Here is a 14,308-nt window from a genome sequence, read left to right as displayed (position 1 = left end):
GCCAGGTGGCCACTCCACAGGACGGTGGCTAAGGCCTGAGCTGCTCCCACAGAGCTGGAGGGTGCTCTGCTCCCAGACCTGCAGGAAGGGCTGCCTGCTCACCCACAGGACCTCTCCAGCCCTGTTCCACCAACACCCTGGCACAGGTGTGCGCCATGCTGAAGGACAAGGGGAAGCCGTCTGTCCACCACGCAGCAGGCCCTTCGAAGGAAGGCCTTTGGGCCAAGCCCACGGGTCCAGACTCCACCAGGTACAGGCCCTGCCTGGAGCGCAGCTGCTGGTCCTCCAGGCACTGTTCTGCCTGCCTCTCCAGGAGTGGACGGGTCAGGTCCTCACGACAGGTGGCCCCACAGCAGCAGGCGGCTGGGGCTGGCCGTGGGCATGGGCCGCAACCTGTCAGTCATTCACGTCACCACCACAGACCAGCGTCAGCGTACCCAGCGCTGGGCTCTCATCTGGCCCCAGCTAGAGTGGCTCTGGGGTGAATCCACGGGGCCAGGCTTGTCCCACCTGGATGGACTTGGTCCTGCCTGATGACCGGGGAGACTCACAGAGGCCATTCCACGGAGGCAGTGAAGGGCTCCTCAGGCCACGAAGGACCCACGGGTCTGGGGCCAGAGTCCTGGCTGGAAGGTGCTGGGTGCCCCACCCCCAGCACCTCTCTGAGCAGGAGCGCCTTCTCAGCAGCCGTCCTGCGGGAGCTGCCGTCCATCCTCTGGGCTGAGGAACAGTGTGCCCAGGAGCCGAGGGAGGGCTGGCCGTGGAGGGAGCCTGGAGCCTGGACGCGCGGAGCCTGCACTCTGCAAGTGCTGCTGTGTGACTCAGGGCTGGCAGGGCTCATCACTGGCTCTAGACACCTCCTCCTCCCATAAAAATGTCCTGTGGTGCCTCGGAAAGCCCCCGATGCCCTGGGCAAAGCCGTGAGTGCCACGCTGTGGCCGGGCTGGCTGTGGTCCCTGCTCTCTGTGAGGGAGGCGGCCTGCCTGCAGCCACACTGTGCTCCTGAGGACCTGCTCCTGGAGGTGCGGCTGGCCCACAGGAGTCCCCCGGCATCTGCAGTCACGAGTTCTTGGATGGAGGTGCCCAGTCCGTGAGCTGCTGCTTCCCACCTCAGAACAGAGTCTCGGTGGGCGGAAGCCAGGGGACAGAGGCTTGTCACTGATGCAGGGAGACATTTCACCAGCACAGCTGGCGTCGACGGGGACTTCCCAGGCACCTGGGAACCTGGGCCCCGGATGTGCAGGCAGAAAGGTAGACCCCAGGCCCTTGCTGCCATGCAGGGTGGCCCAGGGTCACTTTTGATGGCCAAGTCCAGCATGGGGCGGCAGGACACCCCACAGGCCACACACTGCACCCCACAGACCACGCTGCACGCCACAGGCCACACACTGCACCCCACAGACCACGCTGCATTCCACAGATCAAGCTACACACCACAGGCCACACGCTGCACACCACAGACCATGCTGCACACCACAGGCCACACACTGCACCCCACAGACCACGCTGCATGCCACAGGCCACCTGCTGCACACCACAGGCCACACTGTACCCCAAAGACCATGCTGCATCCACACACTACCTACTGTACCCCACAGGCCACACTGTACACCACACACCACCTACTGCACCCCACAGGTCACACTGCATACCACAGGCCACATGCTGCACCCCACAGACCACGCTGCACCCCACAGACCACGCTGCACCCCACAGACCATGCCGTACCCCACAGGCCATGCTGCACACCACACGACATATTATACCCCACAGGCCACGCTGTACACCACACACTACCGGGTGCACCCCATAAGCCACACTTCACACCACATGCCATATTACACACCACATACATTCTGTACACCACACACCATGACACATGTGCACCATATGTCATGTTACACACCACCCGCCATGTTACTGAACACACTCCGTAACACACCATATGCATGCTGCACACCACATGCCATAATATGTGTACACCATACACCATGTTCCACACCACACATGCCAGTTGGACACCACATTCCACACTCCATGTTACATACGACATACCGTGTTACACACGCCACATGCAATATTATACACACCCAGCACACGGACACACATACACACATTATATACCATGCACACATGCACACGGCACATACACACCGTACACACCACACGCACCACAGACACACCACAGACTTCACAGTAATGCAGTCTCACACATGGAGACACACACACGATTGTTTAACACCAGAGAGCATGTCCACCAGAACCCTGCCCTTGCCTCGCTCCAGGGGAGCCTAGCCCCTGTCCGGGTGCTGACCCCTCCTTCAAAGCTCTGTGCCAGCTAGCCAGCTCACCTGTGGTGAGGAGCTCTCTGCAGATGGACAGCAGCTCTGCAGATCAGAGTTGGCAGGAACGTCTGTGCTCTGTGAGGAGGGGCAGGAAGGACAGACACACGTCACACTGGGGAGGGAGCCCAGGACTAGCCCCTGAAGGCTGCAGTGTCCTGAAGCTCTGGCATGGACTGGTCCCAGCACCTGGAGGCCTCCTGGAGGTTATCAGGTGCCTCTGAGCTCACTTCTCATGGGACTCACCAGGAGTGCCCCTGCAGGAGGTGGCCAGGAGCACTGTGGCAAGATGGCCTCAGGAGGGAGGTGAGATCAGCCTCAGGGGGTCAAGAGTGAGTTTTGACCTGGAAACAGGAGAGAGAGACAGTCAGTTGGAAGGTGCAGTGTGGGCAGGACTGTCTTCACGCAGAGAGCCTTGCATGCTTTAAAGGGTCATGTCAAGGCAGGAGGGCCAAGGGCCACAGTCACCATCTCTCTGCACAGCCAGTCCTCCTGGGTGCCTCCCTGCATCTGCCTGTGCTCTACTGGCCAACCACTGGCCACTCAGTATCAGAGCATGAACCCAGTAGTGTCCCTTCCTGCTGAAAATCTTTCAATGACATCAGAACTCCTCACTGGGCCCTCCAAACTTAACTTTAGCCTTCCTGATTCAGACCTGGATCTCAACACTCACCTCTGCGCTGAGTGTTTCTAGATGGACGCTGGGAAGCCTCGCTGAGCCCTGTGCACTGGCTGCTCCGAGCCTTACGGTGGACGCCTCTTTACTCCACAGGGGCCTCTACTCTACGACACTTGCTAAGACCACCTCCCAACACCTTTCTTTATTACTTCTTTGTCTTCAAAACACATTTCACAAACCTTTGTAATTATTGGGTATTTATTTCTTGATGGGACTTATCTATACAATTCACATTTCCATTGCTAAGAACAGTGCCTCCTACATAGGCCACTCAAAAAGTGTGATTAAAAATTGCAATTGTATGAACTGCATGTCGGTGAGTGGTCATAAACTATGTGGCAGCAGAATGTAGCTCCCCTTCCCTAATCCTGGCCCATGATGTCACACCTGTGAATGTGTCACATTGGGCCTAACAGATGGAATTAAGGTTATTATTGATCAATGACCTTAATATAGGCAGTAGGGTGGCATGAAATGTATTCTTCCAAATTTATGATCACTCAGACTCTTGCAAAGTTTCCTGATTTGGAAACAGAGTGCTTAGGGAAGTAACCTGCTAAGGATGATCTTGAGATGAAGTTAAACTCAGATCAAGGGGGACCTTACATCCAATGACTGACGTTCAGCACTGGGGAGGGAATTGGAGAGGACACGGAGATAACAATGAAGGTCAGACAACAGAGATCAGAGTGGCACTTCCAAAAGTGATGGGATCCCAGAGCCACGCAGCACTCAAGGAGGTGAGTGCAGACCCTCTTCCACAGCTTCCAGAGGCAGCACGGGTCTGCTGATACCTTGTTAGACTCCTGGTCTCCAGGACCGAAACTCCTGCAGTTTTAAGCCACCAAGGTAGTAGAAACTGCTGCAGCATCCCTAGGAAAGCAATTGAGCAGGATCATATGAATCAGCTATGTAAGGCCATGTAATAATTTGAATATTTACAGAAAAATGAGGAAGAGACTTGAGAGATTCAGAAGATAGCCTGTCACTGCTGACTTCAGAATCAAGGAGGCAGCAGGGCTGGGGCTGGGGCTCAGTGGTAGTGCACTTGCCTGGCGTGTGTGAGGCACTGGGTGGGTCCTCAGCACGAAATATAAATAAATAAAAATACAGGCCTGGCGTGGGGATGTGGCTCAAGTGGTATCGTGCTCGCCTGGCATGCGCGAGACACTGGGTTCAATCCTCAGCACCACATAAAAATAAAAATAAAGATATTGTGTCCACCTAAAACTAAAAAATAAATTTAAAAATAAAAAATAAAGGTCTATCAAGAACTAAAAAATAACTTTTTTTAAAAAATCAAGGAGGCAAGGAGAACAGCATGAGAAAAAAGGAATTGTCTGCATCCTATAAGGGGTTAACAAGTGGAGCTCTGGCTGGGGTGTTCAGGACTCTGTTGAATAGAAGTGATGAAGGAGGGCATCCTGTCTTGTTCCAATTCTGAGAGAGAATGGTTTCATTTTTTCACCATGTTTGATAATGTTGGGCTTCAGCTTAGCACAGACAGCTTTTACAGTGTTGAGGTATGTTCCTACTGTCCCGAGTTTTTCTAGGTTTTGAACATGATGTATTTTGTCAATTACTTTTTATTTTTCTGTTTATCTATTGGATGATCATATGATTCTTGTCTTTAAGTCTATTGATGTGATGAGTCACATTGATTTCCATATGTTGAACCAACCTTTTGCATCCCGGAGATGAACCCCACTTGATCGTGGTGCACTATCTTTTTAATATGTTTTTGTATGCAAATTACCAGAATTTTATTCAGAATTTTTGAATCTATGTTCATCAGGGATATTGGTCTGAAGTTTTCTATCTTTGATGCATCCTTGTTTGGTTTTGGTATCAGGATGATATGAAAGAAATTAAAGGGATATGAATAGGAAAAGATGAACTCAAACTATCATTATTTGCCCATGACATGATGCTATATATACAAGATTCAAAAAAGCACACCAGAAAACTTCTAGAATAAATAAATTCAGCAAAATAGAAGGATATGAAATGAACACCCATAAATAAATCTCATTCCTATACATCAGTGATAAACCCACTGAAAGAGAAATTAGAAAAACTACCCCATTTACAACAGCCTCAAAAAAAAAAAAAATACTTGGGAATCAATCTAACAAAGGAGGAAAAAGACCTCTACAATGAAAACTACAGAACACTAAAGAAAGAATTGAAGAAGACCTAGAAGATGGACAGATCTCCCACGCTCCTGGACAGGCAGAATTAACATTGTCCAAACGGCCACACTACCAAAAGCATTATACAGATTAAATGCAATCCCTATTCAGATCCCACTGACATTCTTCATAGAAATAGAAAAGGCAATCATGAAATTCATTTGGAAAAATAAGAGACCCACAATAACTAAAGCAATCCTTAGCAAGAAAAGTGAAGCAAGAGGCATCACAATTGCAGAGTTTAAATTATTCTACAGAGCTACAGTAACACAAATGGCCTGGTGGGGCTGGGGTTGTGGCCAGCAGTAGAGCACTTGCCTAGAACATGCAAGGCCCTGGTTTTGATCCTCAGCACCACCTAAAAATAAATAAATAAAATAAAGGTCCTATGTCTAACTACAACTGAAAAAATAAATATTTTTTTAAAAATGGCATAGTATTGGCACCAAAACAGACAATGATACAGAATAGAAGACACAGAAACAAACCCACATAGATATAGTTATCTCATACTTTAAAAAGGCACCAAAAACATTCACTGGAGAACACAGCATCTTCAACAAATGGTGCTGGAAAAACTGGAAATCCATATGTAGCAAAATGAAATCGAACCCCTATCTTTCACCCTGCACAAAACTCAACTCAAAGTGGATCAAAGACTTAGGCACTAGAACAGAGAGCCTGCACCTAACAGAAGGAAAAGTAGGCCCAGATCCTTACCATGTTGGCTTAGGACCTGACTTCCTTAACAAGACTCCTAAAGCGCAAGAAATAAAAGTCAAGAATCAATAAATGGGATGGAATCAAACTAAAAAGATTCTCCTCAGCAAAGGAAATAATCAATAATGTGGCGAGAGAGCCTAGAGAATAGGAGAAAACCTTTACACACACACCTCAGATAGAGCATTAATCTCCAGGATATACAGAGAATTGAAAACTGTACACAGACACAAACCAAGGAACCCAGTCAATAAATGGGCAAAGGAACTGAACAGATACTTCACAGAAGAAGAAATACAATCAATCAACAAATACATGAAAATATGTTCAATATCTCTAGCAGTCAGAGAAATGCAAATCAAAACTACACTGAGATTTCATCACATTCCAGTCAGAATGGCAATTATCAAGAATACAGGCAACAATAAATGTTGGCAAGGATGTGGGGGAAAGGTGCACTCATACGTTCCTGGTGGGACTGCAAATTGTTGCAACCACTCTGGAAAGGAGTATGGAGATTCCTCAGAAAATCTGGAATGGAACCACCATTTGACCCAGCTGTCCCAGTCCTCAGTTTATACCCAACAGACTTAAAATCAGACTTAAAATATTACAGTGACGCAGCTACATCCATGTTTATAGTAGTTAAATTCATGATTCCAAACCACGGAACCAACCTAGGTGCCCTTCAACAGATGAATGGACAAAGAAATTGTGGTGTATATATACACAATGGAATATTAACCAGCCTTTAAGAAGAATGAAATTATGGCATTGGCCAGTAATTGGATAGAACTGGAAAATACCATTCTATGGGAAATAAGCCAATCCCAGAAAAACAAAGCCTGAGTGTTTGCTCTGATATGTGGGTGCTAATTCAAAATGGGGGTTATAGAAGTATAGAGGTACTTTGGATTAGACAGAGGAGAGTGAAGGGAGGGGTGGGGATATGGGGGTAGGAAGACAGTAGAATGAATTGGACATTATACCCTATGTACCTGTATGATGACACGACTGGTGTGCTTCTACATCACGTACAACTGGAAGATTGAGAAGTTTTGTATGATATCATTTTTGTAGGATATGTCAAAATGCATTCTACTGTCACGTATAACTAATTGGAACAACAACAACAAAATAAGTAAAGCTGCCCTACAACCTCCAATATGGAATGAAATTCTGCAATATACCAGTGTCTTGTGAGTTGTAGAATAAGTGATCCAGCTTCACTCCCTGGGATTTCTGACCCATGGGCACTGTGAGATGACGAATGTCACCTATGCCACTGTGTTTGTGGTTGGTTGTTTTGTAATGGAAAACCAACTCAAGTCACATAATGGACAGCAGCTGACTGGGAAGTATTCAAAATCAGACAAGAAGCATGGCCATACATATCATCAACTCCTTGTTTACACTGCCCTCAGATCTGGTCCAATTCTACACGTCCAATCCAGGTAATATTTCATAGCAGATAAAGAGGCCAGAAGTAATACTCCCACTGAGCATTCCAACTACCACTGGAAAGACACAGTTAAAGTTTGACCTGAGGTTTCCAATGAGCAGCACTTGTGGCTGACATACTTGTATTTCACAGGCACTCACTCTTGTCACTGCATTATGTCACGTGATTTAGACATACACAGTGATCTTAGGACTTGAGGTGTGACGCAGTACGGCAGGGGTGGGCCAAAGACAGGTTGTGAGTGGCCAGCTATGCTTTACCTGTCTGCATCCAAATCAGAGGTTGCCCAGAGCATTTCCCAAATTGAAAGAGGGCTGCTCGTATTTTGCCGCCCAGCACATCAAAAGAAGCCGTGACATTTATATTACAGTTTACACATCACTAGTGTTATCAATAAACTTTAGACGATTTCCTGTTGGAGACATAAAGACTCTATTGAAAATGAAAAAAAAAATCAACAAAGATGAAACAAAGGTAAAAAAAAAAATCAACAAAAATAGAATATTTTAAAACCATTCATATCTTTGGATTAGACAGAAAAAACTACAGAATAGAGGTATAAACAGTAGGCTAGTAAAGAGGTATAAACAGTAGGCTAGTAAAGAGGTATAAACAGTAGGCTAGTAAAGCACTGTGCAATATAATTTTATGAAAGAAAAAATTCATTTATTGCACAGAAAAATCATGAGAATGGAAGACTTGAAAGATGCCCATCAAAATGTCAGCCACAGCTCTGTGGCAGTGGGCTGCAGGTGACTTTCTTTGGGGAATTTTGTATTTTCAAGTCTCTCTTTGATTTGGTGATCATGAAAAACTAAGCTGCAAGTCTGCAAGGTCATGACGAGTCTCCTCTCATCTCGGCCGAAGGCGGAGACAAACTGCTCCTCGCTGGCACTCAACGCGGCACCCAGGTCGCCTGGAGCCCAGCTTCCAGGACCCTGCTGCCGCCGCCGCCGGGAGACCGAGCGGGACCTGCTGGTCCGCGGAAGGCACCGCTCCTTTCACACAGAGGTGCCGAGCGCGCGCGTCCCGGGCCCCGCGCACCAGGGCCTCGCGGGGAGCACCTCCGCGCCGGCCCCTCACTGCGGGACCCGCCCGCGGGGTTCCGGGGAAGGGGTGGGACTTCCGGCTAAGGCGTGGGGAGGGGCAGCTTAACTTCCGGCGGCGTGCTGCGGAGGGATACTAACTTCCGGGGAGGCCCGCTCTGCGTTCCGAGCGCCGCCGCTGGGGCGGGCGGCTGTGCGAGCCCCCGCGAGGCGGGCAGCTGCGGGGGCTCGGGCCCCCGCTCCGGGTCTCGAGATCTGGGGGAGATGACGTGGAACTTGTGTGGGAAAGTCAGCGTGCCTTGACAGACGTCTTGGGAAGTGGGAGGACCTTGGGAGTGAGATCCGTGCAGAGGCAGGGAAGGAGCTAAGGAGGCCGGGGCGCTGCCTGAGTCCACGGGCAAATCCCAGGTGGAAACGGGGCGAGAGCAGAGTTACCGAGCAGGAGGACGCGGCCTGGGGCCTCGGCGGAAGGGACTTTAACAGACTGAACCGCTCATGACCCCTAGGCTGCAAAGGCACCGCGCACCCGGTTCCAGATGAGACTGCCAGGCGTGGTGGCCTTGCCTCTCGTTCCAGCACTTGGGAGGGCCCAGGCAGGAGGTCGTTTGAGACCAGCCTGGGCAACAGGGAGAGTCGATACTAAAGTCTGGAAGAAATAGGTTTGAAAGTTCGGAATTAGGGTTTATATCCCTCACCTGCATTTGAGGTCTAACAGTTGATGAGAAACACACAAAAGTGCCTCACTGAAAGTGGACAGAATATTTGAAAACCTAATTCACATTTTAAAGAATATTGTGCAATGATCAAAACAGGTAAAAAGATGTACATTACATATTAAGAGAAACACACACAATGCAGTTCTTTGTTTTGTGTGGATAAAACTCAATATGCTTTTGGTATTTGTGCTGAAAAGTGTGACGCGGTGGGTGAAACTACCAAATACTCTGACCTTTTTAGAAAGTAATCAGAAAGACTATGAAGATTGAAAATGCACAGGCCTGCGCTGGGTGGATCCTTGGCAGAGGGTGTGGATGTGCAAGGCCCTGGGTTTTGTCCCCTGCACTAATTAAGATGCACAGACCCTTTGACTTTTAGACAGCCTTCAGAAATCAAGCCACCAGAACTGACAATGTAGGTACAAAGACTTGTCTACAAACTCTTCTCAAAAGCCAAGCATAGCCATCATCTCAGTGTCCATCGAGAGAGAATGGGTGATTGAATCAAAATGTATCCATACCATGGAAGTGTAGATGTTCCTAATGAGAAAAAAAATTTGTCCATAAGTAACTAGAAAGTTATCCATGTTATATTTTGGAGAAAACAAAACAGGAAGGTACAGATGAATGCCTGTGTGTAACTTGATCTCTCAGTGTGAGTGACTATGTGTTCCATACAGGAGGACACCTGTGGCTGCACCCACCCTCGGTGCTGAGTGGCCTCAGGAAGGAAGGTGAGGGGGTTGCACCTTACATACCACTGCTGTGCTTGATGTTCACGAGTGTGTGTGACGGATACAAGTAAGAATCAGGCACTGGGTCCCCCCCCCAAGTAAATATCCACCTGTGATCCAGGGCGACTGGGTGGGAAGAAGGGACCCAGCTGGGTGCTCTGACTCATGGTGGGGAGACCTGAAATGCTGGCACGTGTTTTAATCACTCTGGGCCTCGGGGCCTCCAGAAGGTGCCGGAGCAGTTCACAGAAACTCGTGTGGGGGTCTTCCCTCTGCCAGGCAAGAGAGTACCCTCCCTCACCTGTCCTGCCTCTCTGTCCCTGTCTCTGGGCTGCTGCCCCTTGGTCCCCCTCCCTGGCAAGGCCATGGCTCCACCCTCAGTAGAAGAACCTTCTCTGGTGGTGGCAGAGTCCCCCCATGAGCTGTGGCCGGCATGGCACTGGATGGAGGGGCGCAGAGCAGGGCTGGGCTGCTGTGTGCAGGGCGCTTCCCTGAGGGACCAGAGACTGCTCCCAGCCTGCTCAGCAGTCGGGCGGGTTCCCCAGTGAGCTGGGGGGGGGGGGCTGCGGGAGGGTGGAGGGGACTCTAGCTGAGAGGTGGGGGCTGTGAGCAGGGGTGTGTGTGTGTGTGTGTGTGTGTATGCATGCATGCATGTGTGTTGTGTGTGTGTACATGTCTGTGAGGATTTGAATAAATGAGTTTATTTTATTTGAAATTATATTAATTCTAGATGAAATTTGTTGTTTTTACAGGTTAGGAATGCCATATCCAAACACTGGAATGTTGAAAACTGTTTTTAACATAGCTTTTTAAAATTATAAGCATAATACATACATACTTGTGCCCTGAGGGAAGGACATCAGGAAGCATGGAGCATCTGACATACTCACTATTACAGACTGAGTCCTGCCTTGTCTGAAATGGTGTGTTGGAGTCTAACCCTCAGTATCCCAAATGTGCCCTTATTTGGAGACCGGGTGAACAGAGGTATCAAGATGGAATTAGGTCATTAGGGTTGGCCCTAATCCAGCATGACTGGTGGTCTATGAAAGACAGATTTGACACAGAGACATCACATACAGAGAGAAGATGGTGTGAAGAGACACAGGGAGAACAGGGCCCTGAGGAGCCTTGAGGTACAGGGTCATGGAAGTGTAGCTGTCCCCTCTGGTGCAGCCTTCCCTCAGACCCTCAGAAGGAACCGCCCCGGTGAAAGCTCGACTTTGAGCTTCCGGTCTCAGAGGTTGAGCCGTACCTACCCACTGCTTTAAGCCACACTGTGGGTGGTACTTTGTGACTGCAGCCTTAGCAACGTGATACATATTTTGATACAAGGAAATGGGTGGGGTGGGGACTGCTCTAACAACCACCTATAAACATGGAAATGGCTTTGGAATTGGGTAATGGAGAGAAGCTGGAAGAATTGAGAACCATGGCAGATAAAGCCCAGGTTATCAAAAGACACTGTTGGTAAAACATTAATGGAGGTCCCCGTGAGCCCTGACCCAGAAAGATTAGGCCTGCAGGGGAGGACACCTCAGCTAAGAGAGTGCACAGCCTCAGGGACACAGTGGTGCTAGACCAGAGGGCAGATGGCTCTTCCTGGAAGGTCTGAAGTGGGAGGAGATGAGGAGGCCACCAGAACCCCAGGACCCACCCAGAAAATGGGCTACAGAGTTACCAGCTTGAACATGTCATCCATGAAGGAGCAAGAGGTGTGGCAGTGGGGTAGACCGCGGGGACCCGTGGTACAGTGTGAGGGAGCACGTGTCTCTGTGGCAGCACAGAGCCCCCAGGGAGGCTGCAGGAGGGCCTCTTGTGGTAAAGTGTGAGTGAGTAGCCGTTCCTGTCAGCTTCCCCGCACTAGACACATCTCATGGTGGAGGCGTGTCTCCATCTACCCTGGTGTGTAGAGACCCCTTGCGTCTTGGGCTGTGGACTGACTCCAGTAAGCTCTAACTCACCCGTGTGTAGACGTAGAGGTGCTCGTGCCGCTCTCCTTTCCCTGTGAGGGTACATGAACATTCATCGGTGAGTTTTCGGCCCTGAGACTCTGTCCCCACAGCCAGCTCCTCTCTTACTCGTTTGGGGAGGGCAGCAGAGCTGCCTTGGGAGGACTGCTCTTGGGGAGAGCATCCTCCCTCAACCACGTTACGAGAGCATGTGTTTTCCTTCCCCTGGGTGGAAGCAGGCACTGGCGCTGGTTGAGTGATGGGTGTTTATGAAACCTTTCTTTATTCCATATCTTGCTCTGTTGCCCAGGGTGTCCTTGAACTTCGTGCCCCATCCTGACTGTGTGCCACCGTGTACCACCATCTTGATGTATCTCGTGAAGAGAGCCGGCTGATATTTGGGGGTGTGCGCACTCCCCGGCCTCCCACTGGCCACGCTGACCTCAGGCTTCCCTCTGGTGCGGCCTTCCGTGGCGTGGGGCTCTCTGTTTCCAGCCTGCCGAGGCCATCGTGCAGCTTTCTGTGCTCATGTGCCATCCGTATCCCCCTGGGTGAAGAACTTGCGATCATTAGCCCAACTGTCACCTGCGTCTTTTTTCTTAGACTCCAGCTCTGTAGCTCTTAGTGAGTCCTGGGTACGACATGTGATGTGGAAGTACTTTGTGCCTGTCTCCTGGGAATCAGATATTTTAATAAAGCCCGTTTGTCAGTTGTTCTCAGTAGACTTCGATTTTGGTGTTACATTGATGGAATTTTGCTGAACTCAAGGTCAGAAAGAATTTCATCTGTTTTCCTCTAGGAGTGTCACAGTTCAGCTGTGGAGTATAGCATGACTGTTTGCAGTGAGGGCGTGTGGGCGTGACGAGCTCGGTGACTTTTACCCGCAGGTATGCTCGGCTCTTCCAGGACCACTTGGCAAACTCATCCCTCTCCCACTTCCATTCCCTTGGTTTAGAGTGAGCTGAGTGGAACTGAGAGGTTGGGTGTGCTCTTCCGTCCTTTCTGTGTGCCTGTCTTCCTGTCAGTGCCACATTGTTCCCATCTGCATCTCTCAGAGCACCATCCTGGTTGCCAGAGGCCGGGTCCTCAACTTCCACACCTACGGTGGGACCGGCTGCCATTCCGCCAGACCTAGTTGCAAGGTTCCAGGGAGGAGGTGACGCAGGTTGCTGAAGGGACGGTGCCCATCTTGAGTTTAAAAGGCTGCCTTCTCTGTGCTCAGCTCGACAGCTCTGGGCGTCTTCCACCACGCAGCAGGCCTTCAAAGGAAGGCCTTCGGAGGGGCTCATGGCTACACCTGGAGCGCAGCTGCTGGCCCTCCAGGCACTGTTCTGCCTGCCTCTCCAGGAGTGGACGGGTCAGGTCCTCACGACAGGTGGCCCCACAGCAGCAGGCGGCTGGGGCTGGCCGTGGGCATGGGCCGCAACCTGTCAGTCATTCACGTCACCACCACAGACCAGCGTCAGCGTACCCAGCGCTGGGCTCTCATCTGGCCCCAGCTAGAGTGGCTCTGGGGTGAATCCACGGGGCCAGGCTTGTCCCACCTGGATGGACTTGGTCCTGCCTGATGACCGGGGAGACTCACAGAGGCCATTCCACGGAGGCAGTGAAGGGCTCCTCAGGCCACGAAGGACCCACGGGTCTGGGGCCAGAGTCCTGGCTGGAAGGTGCTGGGTGCCCCACCCCAGCACCTCTCTGAGCAGGAGCGCCTTCTCAGCAGCCGTCCTGCGGGAGCTGCCGTCCATCCTCTGGGCTGAGGAACAGTGTGCCCAGGAGCCGAGGGAGGGCTGGCCGTGGAGGGAGCCTGGACCCTGGACGCGCGGAGCCTGCACTCTGCAGGTGCTGCTGTGTGGCTCAGGGCTGGCAGGGCTCACCACTGGCTCTAGACACCTCCTCCTCCCATAGAAATGTCCTGTGGTGCCTCGGAAAGCCCCCGACGCCCTGGGCAAAGCCGTGAGTGCCACGCTGTGGCCGGGCTGGCTGTGGTCCGTGCTCTCTGTGAGGGAGGCGGCCTGCCTGCAGCCACACTGTGCTCCTGAGGACCTGCTCCTGGAGGTGCGGCTGGCCCACAGGAGTCCCCCTGGCATCTGCAGTCATGAGTTCTTGGATGGAGGTGCCCAGTCCGTGAGCTGCTGCTTCCCACCTCAGACCAGAGTCTCGGTGGGCGGAAGCCAGGGGACAGAGGCTTGTCACTGATGCAGGGAGACATTTCACCAGCACAGCTGGCGTCGACGGGGACTTCCCAGGCACCTGGGAACCTGGGCCCCGGATGCGCAGGCAGAAAGGTAGACCCCGGGCCCTTGCTGCCATGCAGGGTGGCCCAGGGTCACTTTTGATGGCCAAGTCCAGCATGGGGCGGCAGGACGTGATGGAGCTCCCACTATCTGTGTCAGGAAATGTTAGGGCAACCAGAGGACACTTCTCAAGCCCACAGACACTGTGCTGAGGTCCCTTCCAAAGAGTCA

At 51.1% G+C, this 14,308-nt stretch overlaps 1 protein-coding gene across 1 annotated transcript in view; it reads right to left on the bottom strand.

The window, feature by feature from the left end:
- Window positions 1-1,052: 1,052 nt before the first annotated feature.
- The window catches only part of LOC114099562 (palmitoyltransferase ZDHHC11-like), a 43,081-nt gene continuing 29,825 nt past the window's right edge, over window positions 1,053-14,308 (bottom strand). The window contains exons 9-12 of the mRNA XM_071612823.1: window positions 11,856-11,896; window positions 3,816-3,894; window positions 2,589-2,686; window positions 1,053-2,420 (exon numbers count right to left, since the gene is read on the bottom strand). Coding sequence (XP_071468924.1) covers window positions 3,858-3,894; window positions 11,856-11,896 — 78 coding nt within the window. The 3' untranslated portion in view covers window positions 1,053-2,420; window positions 2,589-2,686; window positions 3,816-3,857. The remainder of the gene's footprint in view (window positions 2,421-2,588; window positions 2,687-3,815; window positions 3,895-11,855; window positions 11,897-14,308) is intronic.

The sequence above is a fragment of the Marmota flaviventris genome, chromosome 5 (genome assembly GCF_047511675.1).
Source record: "Marmota flaviventris isolate mMarFla1 chromosome 5, mMarFla1.hap1, whole genome shotgun sequence".
In the NCBI taxonomy this organism is placed as follows: Eukaryota; Metazoa; Chordata; class Mammalia; order Rodentia; family Sciuridae; genus Marmota; species Marmota flaviventris.
Note: the sequence above shows the minus strand (reverse complement) of the source record. Positions and strands in the feature narration are given on the sequence as shown.